This window comes from Rhea americana, unplaced genomic scaffold (assembly GCF_003343005.1).
Source record: "Rhea americana isolate MKP2758 unplaced genomic scaffold, rheAme1 scaffold_46, whole genome shotgun sequence".
Classification (NCBI taxonomy): domain Eukaryota; kingdom Metazoa; phylum Chordata; class Aves; order Rheiformes; family Rheidae; genus Rhea; species Rhea americana.
The window spans coordinates 2234074-2253129 of record NW_028186601.1 but is presented as its reverse complement, the minus strand read 5'-3'; the positions used below and the strand labels follow the sequence as shown (position 1 = coordinate 2253129).

Below are 19056 nucleotides of genomic sequence, written 5' to 3'. Positions count from 1 at the left end.
TTTTTTTCTTTCATTTAATATACTTTTTAAATGCTCAGAGGCATTATGACAGAAAAGCATGTATTTTTTGCCCTGGTTTATACCCATCATCCTTACCATTGCAACAAGACAAAAGCATTAAAGTAAAATTAATCATGTCAAAAGAGTTTAGCAAAAAACAAGGGAGACCATGCATAAAGCATCGCTTTGTCTAGTGTGAAGTCACGCTCTGATTAAAAACATATAATGAAAGTGAAAGTAATACATCATTGACTTAGCAGTAGGGTTTTGGGGAGAGCTATGCAATTCTGAACACAAAAAAATCTTTAGAGGCTCTGGTCTTCGAAACTTGCAATTATTACRGAATAACTCTGACAAACACAACATTGTTTCACTCTTTAAAAGTTCAATTAATTTGAAACGGTGCAATTAAAACAAACAACCAAGAGGAGTTCTTGGATTAAACAAGGGCTCCTGGTAGGACGGTAGCTCACAATTAAATCAGAAGTAGCGGGAGCTGGTTCTCAGCAGCGAGGCATGAGGTTGTGCCACAGAGAACCCCCTGCCCTGCATCCCGTAGGCAGTTAGGAGGGCTGCAAAATACCACGAAATAATGAAAGCCCCTGAACGGAGCAGAACTCCGACTGTTAGCAGGGTCTACCGGGCACCCACCAGCAGCTCAGTCCGGGTCACTGGCAGTAGCAGCCTGTTGCTGTTATGTGACACAGATAGCACCCAATTAGAAAATGAACTCGTGCTTGTGTATTTGTAAGCAACACTGAAAAGAAATCACTCGGTAAAGATTTGTTCACTGTATTTTGCCATGCAGTCTATAAAATCCTCTACTTTGCTCAGGCACGACTGTGCAATAAGAAATGTTTCAAATTATACAGCAGTGTGCACTTTATGAATCTCAGATTAGGACTGAGCCCCATCAAGTAAAATTAGGTGGTAGAAAATGCTTGTGATGTGCCACATGMTTCTTCCTTTTTTTTCCCTTCAGTCTGGCTCTACTCGTTGTTGCCAACATAGAAAAAACAACTCCGTGAGAAATATTAGCCAGGAAAAAAATACACTATAATACTAGACTGTGAAAAATCTACTGATCCCTTGAGCCATAGCATTCTTGCCTATAGATGATGACATTAAAAAATTGGAAATGGGTGCGTGCTTCTCCTCCTCTTCTGGATCTATGAACAAGGTAAGTTGTTTTCCTGATACCTTTAGAATTACTCCCATTAGTTCTGATGCATTTGGTGCTTTGGGTAGCCAGGCAGAGAGAGGTGGGCAGTATCCCCTGCCAATAGATCTAGTCAGGGAGTGGGAACAAAATGAGATTGTTACTCTGCCGAGCTGTCATACTCAATAGCTTGTGCTGTTCCACCTGTAACTGCCTCCATAGCTCCATGTGCGGTGGCACGGCTGCTATGGAGTCAGCATTTTTTTCTGACGGCTCATCTTCTGGTGCTCCTCATGCATCACGTCTGGCAGGACATGGAGCACTAAGCAACCGGGTAGTTGCAACAGCCGCTCTGCTCTCCCCACGGAGTGGAAAGGAAAAAACGAGACGGGCACGGAGCTCCCTCTCAAACTGGTTCATGGGCCCTGCTGAATAGCTTTGGGGGCTCTTCTCAGCCACAGCCCAGCCACTGCACCCAGGATCGAATTTGCAAAGTTCTCTCCCACCTTCCCTAACCCCACAGGCACAGAAATGCCACAGGCACAGAAAGCAGAAAATGAGCAATGCAGAAGGATTTGGAAGGGGAGCTTCTGTGCATATTTACCCTGGACCAGTAAGTATCAGTAAGTGCAAAATCTGGGGTTTTTTTTGTTTGTTTGTTTGTTTTTGTTGACGCAAGGTTTCCTAGTACAGGAGAAAATCAAATACACCTAAGGTGATAATCAGATAGCAATAGCTTGAAGAACCAGACTACAAGGACTGAAATTCTCCTCATCACAGAAGCTCATGAGCATCACATGGCTTTTATCCTGTCCCTATTCACGAGGGAGCAAACAGGTAAATCTTCATTTACACTGATGAGTGTGGGGTGATCTGCAGCTTCAGGACAGATAGCAATGTCTAAAAAAACCCAACAAGTAAGAAACAGGAAAAAAATCCTTCCTCCTTCACTCCTGATTCTACATTTAGGATAAGAATAAACAGACCAACTATTTTCCAAAACTGCAGACTGGGAGAGAAATAGGAGTAAAAGGGAAAAGAGAGAAAATAATTATTCCTTTTCCTAAATAGCAAAAACTACACCAAAAATAAAGATAGCACAATGTCCTTCAATTCCCACATACCAACTAACGTCATAATATGTTGACACAACATCATGACTGCACCATACGGTATATATAGTGTATTTAGTTTGTGGTCTACTCTAAAATCACTCAGTCACAGTTCTTCTAATCTTTAGGTCCACACACCTATACTGTATAGCCTATATTGTATAGCCATTACAATATTTTATGGAAAGAACAAGAGGAAAATTCTACTCCAACTTATCCCCACTTGCAACACTGTTTTATATTAATTTAGAAAAGCTGGGAATACAGAATTGGCACAGTTGAAACTTGTATTTCAACCTTTTTAATGATTATTGCTACTATTTGGCAAGYAGTAATAATATTTTCTAAGAAATCGTGCCTGCTAGCAATAAGCCTTTTCAATGTGAGAAGCCCTGCGGTCTCCTCCGTGCTCCAAGGACGGCAGCAGTCCCGGCCCACACGGCATCCTTTCCCGTTTTGTAGAGAGCGCTATTACTCTGTCACAACAAGGCTGTGTATCTGACACTTGTCATCTCAGCCAACACTGGGACAGATCCAGGGACTCTCAGGACTTCCAGTGCTGAGCATCAAGTGCTTGAATGTGAGCTAGCTAGGACTGTAACAGATGCATTATCTTTTAATCACAGCACAGAAGGTAACATGCATTAAGCAGAAGGGAAAAGAGAGGTTTTGTTTACTATTGTTCCAGGCAGAACAGAAAAGACTGCATTCTTTTCATAAAATTACGTAAAATTATTCACAAACATTTCTCAACATTTGAAGCAATAACATACAAGATGGTGGTGGTGTTCAAGTRCTAGCTATGAGTTCAGGTCTGCATTTTTAACCATAACATTTAGGTACTTAGGAAGCTGTCCAGTTTTCCATAAACTTGCAGACAGCATCACAGTTTAAATAATCAGGAACTGAATAAATGTAATTCTTACAAAATCTTACATATCTATAGATGCAAGTAATTCAGAATAAAGTTATTTCTTTAGTTCAGTGGAGGATTCAGATCTTGAAGCAAGAGTACTAATTCTCCTATCTATCTCAGTGAYGCACTGTATTATACATAACAAATTCCAAAAAACCCAATGCTCCTGTCTTACATAAWGTCATTGATTTTTCACTGACTTATCTTCTTTAGAATTTTCCTAAAAGTAAGATACAGAGGAGAATTTCATCATTTTTCATGTTGCTCAAAAATGTCAAATGTAGCATTTTCCCTACTATGGAAGTTGCAGACTTCTCAAATGTATAGTTCATAAGCCCYTTTTAAATTGCCAGTCTTACTCAATGTTATCCAGTGCTAGTTAGAGCACCTATACCTCTGCAGTGTTYATGTTGCAGCAGTTTGGGAGAAGTTCTTAAGTTTTCAAAGAAGCCAATTTGCAAAAGCATTATTTCAAGTCCTGCATCACAGCAGTCTTTTTTTTTTTTTTTAATTTTGCTTCATCCTAATCTGTGAATATAATATCAGCTTGGGTGCATCCCTTTAAAGGGTTTCAGATAAGAGATGAAGAACAGAATTCTGTAAAAGGTATTGTATTGGGAAAAAAAGCAGGTCTCTTAGGAAATCCAGGTTTTACCCATTGTCCAATTTTAGAAGTATAGCTTTGATTTATGGATCAGAATTGCTCATTTATTATTTTATCCATACTGCTTTGGGCAATTTTGACAGTTAAAATTTAGTTTTATTGACCAATGCAGCCAGTTTAGCCACAAGGGGACTAATGCACACACAGCCTGCTGCACTAAGGAAGCTGTGATTCGATTCCATGACCAAGTTAAACTGGGAATCGTAACCAATATAACAATAATTCCAAATCTCAATGCTCGAGGCAAAATACTTACTCTAAAACACAATCGACCCTTAAAAGAAGGTGGGAAATAATTTTGTGACAGCGCACTGTTTACTGTGGCTGACGTATTCCACCAATGCCCATGTCAGCAATGAACGCAGAGGAGTACAAAGGAAACCTTTCTTTAATGATTATGGACAACAGATAAAGCTGGAAGAAGGAAATGAAAATGCAAAAGAGAATCAAACGTGTAATCTAAGTTCTACAGCTTACCAYGGAACTGCCTCTGAGAAAACTGTCTCAAGCATTGCCTTCTTTTTTTCTAACCAGATTATATTCATATATACATAAATATGCATGTATTCATGTCACAGTTTAAAAGACTTACAAGTTTACTTAAAAAAAACTTGCTGGAATGATTTTAAGCCAATGTTAATTTAGGCCTATCCTATTATAAAATTAGCATCTTCTGCAATCTCAATTTATTGCTCCATTGTGAAGCCCCTTGTGATACATAAACAAATCTCTGAAGAGAAACAAATCAATAAAGTGTCTAATTTGATTAACCATGTTTTTAAATTCATCAAGACAACTGTACAAAAACAAACCACTTACTTGTCAGTATTTTCCACGTCTTCTTTTCATCATCATAATACTGAACCAAATTGCTGGGTAGCCGGTCGGGTCCGGGAGGCAATCCTCCAACCAGTAACAGCATTTTCTTATTGGAACGAATTCTTCACCCAAAACAAGAGGAAAGATGAACAACCACATTACTGAATAGTATTTTTAGTGGCAACAAAATCATAACCATCAAAAGAATGTTCACTGCTTGCAGTTTTCTATTTCATTTTTTGTGTTTCTTTCCCCAATCATGTCTCAACAATTTTTTGAACCAAGCAGAAAAATGATCAGAAAAGCTGCATATCTCTCTACTCATGGAATAATAAGCTTCCTTTATGCAATTTGTTAGAGGTTCATTCTAGAACGACCTTTTTCTTATATTATCCCTTTAAATCATCACTCTTTACAGCTGAATACACATGAAATGCTCTGGAGTTGTACTAAGGTTAAGCATTAAAGTTGCATGTCAAAAATCGTATTAGTCAAAATCATTATTATAAGCCATTCTACACTCAAAGAACCTTGAAAAAATTAAGGTTATGCAGAGAGTTTGTGAGCCAACTCTTTAATCACACACTGAACTTCTAACTCTAAACTAATAACTAAACTATACAGTTTAGTACAATTAGCAGCACTGGGCTAATGGTTATGGGTTAAATGYTACTTACAAGCACTTTTGTTTGTTTAATTTAGTCCAGACTCTCGCTTTCACACACACACACACACCAGTCTCCCCCCCCCGCTTTTGCTCTCCCCCTGTGCACCACTGGCTATAGCAACACCAATTGGTAAAAATGAGACTGTGATGTTGTTGTGAGCCTCCCCAGAGCGGAGCCCTGCCAATGCTTGCCACTGATCCAGCGGCATGAACTTGCTCAACTGTGCAAAGTCACTCTAATTCCCTCCCTCTGTTTTTCTACCTTCTCCCCCAGGGGGCAACCACTGAAAGGAGTGACTACCCACCCATCAAGAGCTGGCAATTCGCTGCTATTAACCGTGACCGTGATTCCCAATCTGCCTGGCAGTTCTTAAGAACAGGACTGCAATGTCTCATATGCAATAAAAGCGGTTATCTGCACCCTGGCCTCCAACACTCTACCTGATGAATGGACAATTCCTTTGCAACATTAAGGGATTTAGCACAATTGTAAGCGAAAAGAGGAGGGGAGACCACAGACCCCCCAGATGAGTCCTGATGCTTTAATAGTCACTTCACATATAATTGAACTTTCATCAGTTATACTAAGCCGGGGAGCAATAACACTGAAACAAAAGTCTACAGTCAAAATGTTCCTGCTAAGTAGGATGGTGACGTAGCCTGGAAAAAATGCATTGATACGAATGTGCAGGGGGACCGTGCATTTGACAGAAAGCACCCTTGCCAAAACCCAGTATTTTCCCACCAAAAAATAGCAGCATTGTAGGACTCTGTATGTCATTAGTATATGTGTAGAAAGGCACAGAACACATTAATCAAACCCCATCACCACAGTTACGTGTGGCAGGGCAAAACCTCTGCCAGGTGCTCCAATCTCAGTATCGCACTCCAGCAGAGGGAGCATCATCCCCGAGGCACACCAGCCGCTGCCACCAATGATTACCCAGGGAGAGTGCTGGTGACACACCAGCCCACCCTTGTACCAGGACTGCACTCCCCTCTTCAGAAGATTGCACAAAATGCACTAAATTGCACTATCTKTCAGTCGTCTTTATATATACGCTACCCAAGATGCACTTAATTCAGGAAGGGAGCACACAGCTGAATAGTCGATCCACACGGCGCTTAGGAATAAAACCTCTCAAATAGCTACGCAGAAGACAACTACAGTCTGCAGGTACTACAAAACAAGACAACATCTGTCATAAGGATGGCCGGGACATCCTCTGGCAGCTGGCCTTGTTTGTTTTCAMATGAATTTAGGGCTCACGGAAGGTCCTGAACTGCCAGTACAGGACATGGAAACCCTCACTTTGCAGGCAGGAGTCGAACAGCACAGGCAGCGGCGCTGCCCTTCGCTCCCACGCTGCCCCACCGCCGGGCTGTGCTCCCGGCCTGGTGCGAGCCCCTGCGATCGTGCRGGTTGCTGCGAATCCAGCCTTTGACCTCCGCACGAAACCTGCTACCTACTGTGGGCTGAGGCCTGTCGCCTGCCCCGCAGAGGCTGGCTGCACGCAGTATCAGGGACCGCCTCGCCATCACTGTCAGCACCGACTCAGCTCAGAGCGACCAAGCTCGGGGGAAGGAAAGGTTTCACAAACGTCGCCAGCGTCCTCAATCTCCCCAGTAAAGTTTTTAATGAGAGAACATTTGATAAGAACTATGCAACACAGGAGCATGACAAACTATTTTTGGTACAAGTTAGGGATGACTGCACATGTAACAAGTGGCAGCGCAAACCAGAGCCATAAGTCAGTTATGCATGGCCATCCCTAACAATAGAGAATAAATTGTTTATTCCAGCCCTCTTGTGTCGTATGTTATATCACAATCAACTCCCTCTGTATTGTAAAATTCAGAATGCCCTTGCAAGGTTTAGTTGATAAAGGAGTTTATTTTGATTTTCATCTTTCGTCTGTGAAACTCCCTTCTAACTCCAAAGCACTGTGAAAAACCAATGAATGGCCAAGGCTCAATAGTTAAGGTGAAGAATGAAATGTCAGATGTAACTCCGAGTCTCTAGACTTTGGCAGCTGCAACTATCATTAACATTACCTTTTCAGCTAAACAATCTGAGAATCTATTATATCTTCAGAGGAATGACACGGTTATATAGGAATGTCTATATATATATATATATATGTATATTTAATGCTTAAAATGGGAAGTAATATGAACAGAAGCCTTAATAAAAATCTAATATGAACACAATAGCCAGCATAGTTTCTACCAAACTATTGGTAGAACTCTCAAATAACTCTCAAATAACTAACAAGCTGTGGGTTGTTTTACTCAAACAATACATAGAATTTAACTAATTTATATTAAGAGCTCTTCTGGTGAATTAAATAAAAATAATGCAATGACTAAAGAGATGCATGTTTTAAACCAATGTGTTTTCTTGGAGCCAATTTTGCTTTTTAAGTTTTGGAGGGGCTTCCTACATTTTTGGTTTTGAAAAAAAAATTCTCTGCTCTATTAGAATACACTATATCTGTATTTCACATTGCACTGAGCAGTGCTGTTGAAAACATTAACCTGCATATACATATTAAAATATGAAAGACATGGAAATGATTGCAGTTTATAGGTAGAAGTCCTTTTCAAATATTAATAAAACTGTGATTCAATGAAACACTATGATGAAAGCAAGGTCTAAAAAATGTGTAATATTTTAGCAAGATAAAGTTTCTACCCTTTCTGCATTGTTGCATATTTGCTATTTAGATAACTCAAGATTACCATCTGAAACACTTTGTATTATAACTGAAACTCTCTCTTTTCATAGTCCTTATTTCACTGTATAATACAATCTATTCAGTTACATCGTGGTTCACAGTATCCCTAGCAAGACTGTTATGATCATCCTGTATTCAATTAAGAGTAGCAGGTGCCAGTCAGGGAAGGCTGAAATAATGTTAACCATGAACAGGCAGGCTGATGCCTGAACATGGCATCAGATGGCCAGAACAGGCCTCAGCCAAAAGCTGAGATAAACTTATGAACGTCTTATCCTGTAAGTATTTTCTTAGACTTAGACTCCAAAACTCTAGTTCCCTTTGATATACATATATCAGTCTACACACACTTTCCAGTTTCTGTAGAAGGTTTTAAAATACTTAGTTCATCTTAATTAAGTCCCCAGGCACCTCATATGGTGTGAAATGTTTTGTCTGCTTACAAGACTAAAGTAAGTCAAAGTATATTTTAAGTCAACATTTTCAAACTTGCATGGTTTGGTTTAAGCACACAACCCTAGGTATCAGAAAACTCATGCAAGTGCCTTTCTTTTCAGAGAGCTTGAATACCCATCAATACACCTAAATTCTATCAACTTTAATGATAGCAGTAAATGTGCATCAGCTCTAAGAATCAGGTCACTTATTTCAAAGTCCAAACTAAGTGTGCAATAAATAAACACTGAGCAAAATGCTGAGCACAATTTTCTCATTATTTTACAAAGAAAGGATAGAAACAGAACTCAAGTCTGATGCCCATCTGAACCCAAGGCTTTTCTGCAAGCCTGATAACCTCATGTTATTGGAAACCACATTAACAACAAATTTTCTTCTTGTAGATTGTTTTTCTTTATTAATATAGCCATCAATCCTGCACTACTGAGTTTTCCTTATCTGGACAGTTAGTAGAAGTTCATTCTACCAGGCAAGGCAAGAAAACAAGCCCCACAGACAACAGATTTGCTCCAGACTCCTTCATTCTTTTTAAAAGATGCTGTAAAGCTCCCTTCTCTGAATTAGTGAATGCATAGAGAAGAAAATAAAACAAGGAAATGGCAACCCCGTAGCTCTTAACACATTGTGTCGTGTTAGATAGCAGAAAGAAAAAAAAATATATCTTAGACACAAAGGTGGTTATAGCAATCAGTAAGAAAAAAATGAAGGAAGACTCCCCCAACTACACTTTCCTCTTAACTCAGGGCTATAATAAACCCAAATACTTAGATCATTCATTCTGTCTTAATTTAGGTTGTCATCATGGCTTAAGTATGGAGTGTGCTGGAGGCTTTTCATGCCATGAARCCCGCTCCTGTTTGAGCTCTGTCCACATATGCAGCACAGCCAAATTGAACTTAAGACGTTTGGCTCACTAAATTCAGGCTCAGACAAAACAGCCAAAAGAACAGCCCAGATTCAGCAAAAGCATGCGAACATGTGGTGAATTTTATATATACAGACAAAGCCCATAAAGTCGTAAGATTTGAAAAAACGGAGTATTTACTGGTCAATACGTTGTGATACGGCCAAAAAAACGAATAGGAAGAAGCATAGAAAAGGTATGTTGGATTAATTAGCAGCAGAAACAAAAAACTATTTTAGAGTTTAGAATTCAACCTCAACATAATAAACAAAGAAATAAATACACTGTCTCAGTTGGCATTTTGAGTTTTTGTTGGTTAACCCTGAAGCAATAATTTAATCTTCAAAAACCAGGACAGTCCTTAGCAATCCTTTTACACCAAAAGTGCACCCGAAGGAATGTTGTGCAAACCAGTGTTCAACAGAAATAGAACAGAGAAGCTGGCTGTTACCTGCATATCTGATCTGATGATGCAGACATACATTTGCCCATGACTGGAGAAACTATTTTCCCATCACACAGCACCGTACGAGATCCTTGGGAATCACCTTCACAAGCCCTGGATAGGCAATCCAGTGCAATAAAGGTGTCATGGGAAAACTATTTATTTCAGTGGATTTTAGCTTCCACAGCTGACTTCAGAGATACCCAAGATTAGCAACACATGTTCAGTAGAAAACATCACAGTCTAGGGTTTAACTGTGAATTTGGCAAAAGCCATAGGATACAATGTAAGTTTCATTTTAAACATAAAAAATTTGTGAGGTTTTATTATTACTTAAGTGAATTAAAGAGCATTGCTACTTATAGGTGAACAGACATTCAGAATCTCTTTCCAATCCCATAAAACAGCCAGGGGAAGGACCTAAACTTGCACAGCAATCAGATCAAGTCCTACAGACACAGAGTGCTGCTGGAACTCTGACCCACCAGGAATATTCTTCTTCTTAAGGGCAAAATTCTTCCCCAAAAGAATATCTAAATTTCATCAAAACCGAACATATAAATTCTGTCAAAACCTAATGCATGCTAAGGATTATCTAGGTCTTTTCCAAGTTCTGACCAAGAAATGATTTGGTTCTTAAATTCAAAATAGTTCAAAAATACAATGAACATACCAGTGTTTATGAAGGTTTTTTTTTCTCACTCTTCTAAGGGTACTGTCACTGAAGATGCACCTGACAGAATGTGAATAAACTTTTTGCTAATATTAATAATGTACCTGAAAACCAGTCTTACCATTTACTTTAGTAACACGAAGCTTCTCATTTTCTTCTTTTCAGTCTCTTTACAAGCGCGCTTAACAGAACTCCCAGAGTAAATGTTTTCTTTGCAGCAGAGTTCACAGCAGCATTCACTAAACAGACTTGGTGATGTCCGAGACACAGCTGTTTTCCTAGTCATTTCCTATGTTGCCTAACCAGAGCAAAGCCCTGCTGACTACTGACAGACCAAAGTCTGGTAGCCTAAATACTCCATTGTGGGAATGATGTGCTGTGGGCATTTACTCAAGCATTTTTCACTTTTCTCCAAAGTGCATTTCACAGAATCACAGAATGGTTGAGGTTGGTTGGGACCTCTGGAGACCATTTGGTCCACCCCCCCTGCTCAAGCAGGGTCACCTAGAGCACATTGCACAGGATCACACCCAGGCAGGTTTTGAATATCTCCAGAGAAGGAGATTCCACAACCATTCTGGGCAACCTGTTCCAGTGCTCTGTCATCCTCACTGTAAAGAAGTTTTTCCTCATATTCAAATAGAACTTCCTGTGTTTGAGTTTGTGCCCGTTGCCTCTTGTCCTGTCACTGGGTACCACTGAAAAGAGTTTGGCTCCATCTTCTTTACACCCTCCCTTAAGGTATTTGTAGACATTGGTAAGATCCCCTCTCAGTCTTCTCTTCTCCAGGCTAAACAGGCCCAGCTCTTGCAGCCTTTCCTAATAGGAGAAATGCCTTTCAGCTACTTCTCAATCCACTTCACTGTTCACTCATCTAACCCACACTTCCTGAGCTTGCCTGTGAGGATGTTAGGGGAGACAGTGTTAAAAGCCTTGCTGAAGTCAAGGTACACAATGTCCTCTCCCCTCATCTACCCAGCCGGTCATTCCATCATAGAAGGCTATCAGATTGGTTAAGCAGGATTTCCCCATGGTGAATCCATGTTGACTGGATCACTGTCTTTTCTTCCACATGCTTGGAGATGACATCCAGGATGAACTGTTTCATCACCTTTCCAAGGATACAGAGATGAGGTTGACTGGCATGTAGTTTCCTGAGTCCTCCTCCCTGCACTTTTTGAAGCAGAAGATGGAGGTGGACTGGACATGGACTGAAGCAACACTGGCTTTCTTCCAGTCCTCAGGCACCTCTCCTGTTCTCCATGACCTTTCAAAGATGGAGAATGTGCTAGCAATAACATCTGCCAGCTCCCTCAGCATTCATGGGTGCATCCCTTTGGGGCCAATGGATTTTTGGGTGTCACATTTGCCTAAATAATCTCTAAATCGATCCTCCTTGACCAAGGGAAAGTCTTCCTTTCTCCAGACTTTCTCTCTTTTCTCCAGGCTCTGGGATTCCTGAGGGCTGCCATTAGCAGTGAAGACTGAAGCAAAGCAGGCATTCAGTAATTCTGCCTTCTCTGTATCCCTTGTCACTAGGGCACCCACCGCATTCAGCAGTGGGCCCACATTTTCCCTTGTCTTCCTCTTGCTACGATTGTATTTGAAGAAGCCCTTCCTGTTGTCCTCAACATCCCTTACCAGATTTAATTCAAAATGGGCCTTACCCTTCCTCATTGCATCCCTGCATACTCTGGCAATGCTCTCATATTCCTCCCAAGTGACCAGTCCCTTTTTCCACGTTCTGTATACTTCCTTATTCTGTTTGAGTTTGGCCAGGAGCTCCTTGCTATTTTATTTATTGCACTTTAAAACACACTTTTGTGCATTTTATTTATTTAACAAACACATGTATTAGACAAAAAGAAAAGTAACTGGTTGCTCCAGAAGCAATTTCTCCTCTTTGTCTCTATTTAAAAAGCAAAAGTTTAAGGGTAAGTGAATCAATCTGATGTATTTTTGTCCAACAGGCCGCACTTTACATGTTGCAAGGTTACTGGCTAACTTTTACAGTTCCCTTTAAATGCCTTTATTTCTATAGTGACCAAACAATTTTCCATTCCCTGTATTACAATGATGGATAATGAGTTTGGTATTCTGCATATCTGATTTTTCTTTGTGGATCCAGACCCCCTACTGTTACTAATCTAGAATGGTCCCTAAGTAAATCCTGAATTGTTAGGGTATCTTTTTAGCTGGAAGATAGCTAAAGTGAATGTCCCTTCCTTTCAAGATAAGATCCTCTGAATCTAATAGATCTAATAGTATCTAATAGATACCAGAAGTGTGGCCAGCTATCCCAGAAGAGTGACATCTATCATCAGTGTTTCTTTGGGAGGAACATGCAGTGATGTCCTTTCCATCATTGTCTCACAGCATTACCAGCTTATTCCTCATGCTGACAGGAGATTGGTACCACTTCTTCAGAAAGACTCTCAGTAGCTTTCCCATATGGACGCCTGCCAAGGTTGCTGTATCTGTACATGAAACTGCTGTTCCCTATAGCTGGAGACAAGCTTTAATAGATGCTTTCTTTGTCTGCGTGACATCAGGAAGAGTCAGCCGAGCTTATCCTCCTGAACTTCTCCTTTCTCAAAGGTACTGCTCTTCTTGCGACACAATTATGCTGCAASCAACTTCCTTTTGTGGAAGTTTATTAGGAATCGTAGTTCCTGCATTGCTGTCGCAGACCTCACTGCTTTCAGTACTTCCTATAAYGATGATATCTGCAAAACAGATCATCTGAGCACAAGTCTTTCCAAATTCGTTGAGATCTGAATGCTAAAGATATCCTTACTGACAACTCAGTGAACATATGAAGCATTGTAAGGGATTTGAATGAAAGGAATTTTACTAGTAGCGCTTTTACTGGTAAAGGAGTCACAAAATCTGGTCCATGCCATGCATCTTATTGGTAGAACTTGTTTTCCATATTGTTGRCAATTCTATAAAATCTTAAAGAAATTCCCTTGGTCCTGAGTAATTTTTAAAATAAAACTGAAGAAAATGTTTACATTTTTTCTTCCTTTCCAACCTYCTCCTTTTTTTCTTCTTTTGACAGATGTGAACACAGTAATTTTCATAGAATGTGGACAAATCTGTATTTTTCCCATAAAAAAAAAACCAACTCTTTTTATTGACACTGCAGACTGAAAAGTCAGAAAGCTCCTTTTTTGCTTGATTATATATTGGATGAGTATGACTATAGGAGGCCTCTGCATCAGAGGTTGTCACAGGCCCAGCTGAGTCTCCTTTTCATCAGCGAGCTGAGGAGAAGAAACATGAGGCTGCTGCCTCATATAAGCTATGACTTGTTACTTTTTCCACTGGCTTTTTTTTTCTGAAAGTGAGACGAAGACGGGAAGAACCAACTGTGGCATCAACTTCTATTTTCTTCCAGCTTCACTGCAAACAGTCTGTTTCCACTGAACTTGGCAGCTGATAGTATTTGCTCAAAGTTCATTGTCTGCTTTCCAAGAACACAGCAAAAAGTGTTGACTAGTAACAGTACTAGGCATGACAGTCTTTAAAGAAAAGTTCAGGAAGCCAACAAACACGAAAAATGATGCCAAGAGGTATTTAATAATGGATTTCAGCTTCCTATATTCTATAAGATCTTTAGATAGTAATTCGCTAAACCCTGTAATTCCAGGCAGGATCTGTTTCAACAAAATCAGCTGTAGAAACAGATGTTTGCAGAGCAGTTCAATCCAACTTAAAACTTTTATTCAGCATTCCTATTACATTCCTTTATGTTTGATTTTTTCAGGATATACTTTCCAAAAGAATAAAGATTGCCTTTCCTAGGTATGAAACTGCTTTGATTTATAAAAAACACAGAATCTTGGCTGCCTTTCCTAAGAGTTATCTAAATAAATAAAATGGTGGGGATTTTTTTTTTTTCAAACTATGAAATTTTTTTTTTACATAATGTGAGTTTAACAAAACCAATGATTTTTTTCCTGGAAAATTATTTTCTGTTAATTTTATGTTCTACCTTTGCTTTCCTTGGTCCCTCCCACACCTCCACCAGAAGGCTCACTGTGCTCTCTCTTGAGTACAGACCCAAAGAACTGCACTGGGGCAGCTCTATTCCTTTTCGTGGTCCGTAATTACAGACTCAGAACTTCTAATTTCCTCCTCTCTGAGGAAAAACTACAGCAAGTCAAAGCCGTTACAGGTCCTCAAAAGTCCAAAGACAGAAAGGGTCTGCAAGACCCTCTCCTCTACATCTCTGCTCTCCATGGGAGGCAGATAAACATCAGGGAAAAAGAGAACTGAAAAGCTGCAGATAGGACATGCAGACAGCTGTGTGCAATGCAGTGTTTGTATAAGGTGCTCCCTCGGTATAAATCTACCAAGAGGATGACGTCCAATAGGGAACTACTTTATTTAGGAGGCTCTACACTTTCTGTGAGCCAAGAGCTCCCTGACACGATAATCCAGGACTGCATTGCCAAAGTAGGCAAGCGCAGCACAAGACCTCATGGGAGACAGCTCCATCCCTTTCAGGACTCGCAGGATTTGTAAATGAGTGGCACAGACTGTTGCAGATAGTGGAAAGAGGCACCTTTGCAGAAATACGGCATTTGAGGAGGAAGTTCACATTCTCTCAAGCATTTAGCCCTGAGTTTGTGGGGTTTAATAAGATTGCCTTTTTCTGAATTGCCTTTATTTTTCCTCTAGAGGAAGAAGTGGAATATAGTTAAGGAATTCTGCTCTTACGAAAAGAACTTAGGAATGCAGATTACATCAACGTATGTGTGTGTACCTGAACACAGAAAGSGACAAGGCTGCAAATACCACCCTACACCACAACCTTATACACAAGTACCTGATGTATGTTGTCCATCTATTATCCTGCCTTTGGGGTTCTGGCAGGCAAATTTGGATAAACACAGCTTGTGTCTGCATTTCTGATACTCCTCTCCTCCAGCCCCACCCCCGCTTGCCAGAAGCAAAAGCAGACTCTACTCCTGCAGGCCAAGGTGGAGGAGAAGGATCAGTTTGGCTGGCTGCAGCAGCCAGAGGAGAGGGAAGAAGCTGCTTCGCATTGAGCAGAGAGGCTGAGAGCAAAGACCAGCAGTGAAGTGGGGAGTCTGGCAGAGGGCAATTAGGAGAAGGGATGGGGCAGTAGAAGCGGAAGCTCAGTCAGGACATGTGTGGGGAAGATCTGATCTGGTGGACTGGTGCAGGAGAGGCAGAATGGTATGAAAGCAAGGGGGGSCCATGAAAGAGAGATCAGTAAGGAATTGTAGTTTGGCAGTTCAAAAGGCTTTGAAGCAAGGGGTTTTGAGAAAATGAAGTTCTGCAGCAAGGGAGAGTGGGAGACAGGGTAAAAGCTGAAGTAATGGGGACTATGTGCTCCCGAGGGACATAAATTCAGAAGCGCTGAGGGTTTACAAAGAAGAACCACCCCAGTTAGCTACCTCTGAGAAGGACTCCAGCTGGCAGGAGAAGGGGAGTATCTGCACATGATAACCTGGCACCATCTTCTCTTTTCTACCTAAAGGTATTCGAAGTACAGTTGCYCATAAAAGAGACTATTAAAACACTCCTTAAAAACTATGTTTGAGGAAAAAGGAGGGAAATTTTCTTTACTGTGAGAATGACAGAGCACTGGAATAAGTTGCCCAGAGAGGTTGTGGAGTCTCCTTCTCTGGAGATATTCAAAACCTGCCTGGCACAATTATGTGCAACACACTCTAGGTGACCTTGCTTGAGCAAGGGGGTGGACTAGATGATCTCTAGAGGTCCCTTCCAGCCTCAGCCATTCTGTGATACATTTCTCCTAATGAGTGCTCTAACTGAGCTGGGAAACTGGCTATCACCAATGCCACATCTTTCTCAAGCATTTTACCATTCAGGACAGTTGTGTCTTTTAGTAGACTCTGAAGGACAGTCTTGACCCTCAACAGTCATCTTAAGACAAGAGTGCCCCCTCTGACAGTTATCTGAGCTGTTTCTTCATCCCTCCCCAATATTTAAGCACTGACATTTCAGCACCAGCCTGTCTCCACAGGCAAATGAATGCACATAAGGCAAGTAAGGCAAGTAGGTGAGACTAACTAGGATTAAACTGACTACAGTGCTGTGGTTCACTTCCCTCTAATGTGTCAGTCTCCATCCTGCAGCTCAGCTGAGAGAGTCCTGGCATGGGTACAATTTACTGATATTAATTCAGGCACACAAGACCTGCTCCCAAGCCCACTGAAACAAACCGCAGGCTCACATTCACTTCATCCAAACCCTAATGCAAATGTTAATAATTCATCAAGGTATGACTTTTATCCAGATCTGAAATATTTCTCACTTGCTGTAAACCATAGCTATAAATATTACTTACAAATCCAAACACTGGCTTTAGGATCACAAAGGAAGAGGCAAGTGGCTAGCTGCTACAACACATGACAATGTAATTCAGTGAAAAACAAGCACATTTTTTTTTGCAACCACCAATCCCCCTCCCCAGAGATCCTATGAAAACCTTAGCAGAAAAAGAAGTCAAATTGAACTGTAGTTTGCTGAATTTGTAGATAAATTCAGAGTACTGAAGAAGGAAATTATTTAATTGCCAAGACATGTAGCCAGTTTCTTCAAATTTTTAATCTACTCAGTAATAAAATAAAATAGACTTCCACATAAATTCTGGGGTCTTGCACTGCTTGTGATTTTACATTTGCCCTCTTCTTCAACAGTAACCACCCTCCTACCATGTGAAAGCCGGTCACATCACCTTTCACCGCTTAATTAGTTGTCATTTGCAGTAACGTTAATCAGCACAACAGTCTGCAGGAAACCCTGTCCCCACTGAAAGTAAAGAGGCCCCTCTACTCCCAAGGTAGCTTCAGCAGGACCAGAATTTGCACGTCCAATCTCTCTTTAAAGTCTACTAGTGCAGGGGAAAAAAAGTACAAGAATGCACAGACCCAGCTATGGTGCAGGACTAGGCTGAATCCAGTAAATAGACAGCATGGTCAGACTTAGCCTTCTTGCTTCTTTGTCTTTTTATTTTCCTCCTTGCTCTTTCACCCTTCAATTCTGTATTTCCTGCCTACGACTTTTCCCACCTCAGGTCAGCTGGTTGATCTCCATCCATTTTTCCTCCCCCACATCTGCAATAGCTTTTCCAGAAACTGAAATATTTAGCTGTTACTGAYAAGAGAAGCTGTTTTTCTCAATAATTATTTTTTCTTTTCTTTCATACACTCTCTTCTTTTAATCTGTCTTTCTTTCTTTGTCTATTTTCCTCTTCAGTATTTTTTCATTCTTTCCCTCTCCTCCCTTCAAAACTGAAAATTGTACTTCTTTCTCTCCCCTTCTCCTTCATTTGTACTTCCTTGCTTCCATTATTTATACCTTGTCTCACCCCTGGAGTATCTTATTTCCTTTCTTCTTCTGCATTTTCCTGCTCTCCCAGCTTTACTTTCCTCAGTCCCCTCTGCCTTCTGCCGCCTGATTTASCCGGAGAGCCCTCTAATTGCTGCTGTGCCTTCAAATCCTGCGAGGAGCTGACCAGCCCCGATCCCTACCGATTTCGGTGGGAGTTGCAAGCGCTCTGCAACKGATAAACAACTCCAGGCCGTGCGGGGCTGCCGCTTCCCACCCCGCGCGCCTTGCTACGGCTGTCTGAAACACGGTAATTACAGCAAGTGAAACTGCGCGATCGGCACAAGGTACTGTAAAAAGGTAACAATCTTGCTGTAAAATATTGATACTAAGTCCTGTACCTTCTCTTTTTTTTYCCCTGTAATTCTCCTTTCTCTGTCTCTAGCTGTATTATCTACCAGCACAAATCAAAGGCAATTTGCAAACTACGAGTTTCATACTAGTGATATGTTTGTAACCATTTTCATTGTTGCAAATCTACATGGAAGCAATAATAATTCTTACTGCCTCATTCAGCCTTAAAAGTCAAATTCTTTCCAACAACCCAGTAATGCTCTAATCCAGAACTTTCTTAAAAATATGAAAGTACAATGTGCATTATATCATGTATATTAGATTAGATAATAAAGCACAGAGATGTTTTGATCAACTAAATGCTGAAGTAAAGTCCTGAGAGACAACAAAAATAACTGGAAAATGAACATTCTTTTTTTACCTGAATGTGTTTTTTCCCTGAGAATTACAGAAAACACGAAATAGAATAGAGTTATCTATATCTCTCAGGGATAATCAAAATCATTTAAGCCAGAGTTAATGTAATAAGTTCAGGATCACTGTAATGGGCCCAATTCACTCTATGTTGAAAACAATCGRATTTTTTTCTACTGATGTCAGAACTGATTATGGCTCAAGAAGCTTTTACAGCAACACTGAGGCCTACTTTAGGTGAAAACCACTTTTTCACCGAAGCCAGAAAGCTCCAGCGTAAACCTGAAAAAGGAAGATCAAAGTCAACAGAATTACTAACTTGCTTAGAGTTAATCACCTGATCAAATGCTAAATCAGAGCCGAAATACTCCGCTCCCACGCTAACGTCCCCAGCTGAAGATAGTAC

The 19056-nt window shown here is 40.6% G+C and overlaps 1 protein-coding gene across 1 annotated transcript in view; it reads right to left on the bottom strand.

Annotated features, from left to right (window-relative positions):
• Positions 1 to 19056, bottom strand: part of KLHL14 (kelch like family member 14) — a 62069-nt gene that overhangs the window by 38887 nt on the left and 4126 nt on the right. Inside the window, exon 2 of the mRNA XM_085316235.1 lies at positions 4671 to 4792. Within this exon, the coding sequence (XP_085172361.1) occupies positions 4671 to 4792 (122 nt within the window). The remainder of the gene's footprint in view (positions 1 to 4670; positions 4793 to 19056) is intronic.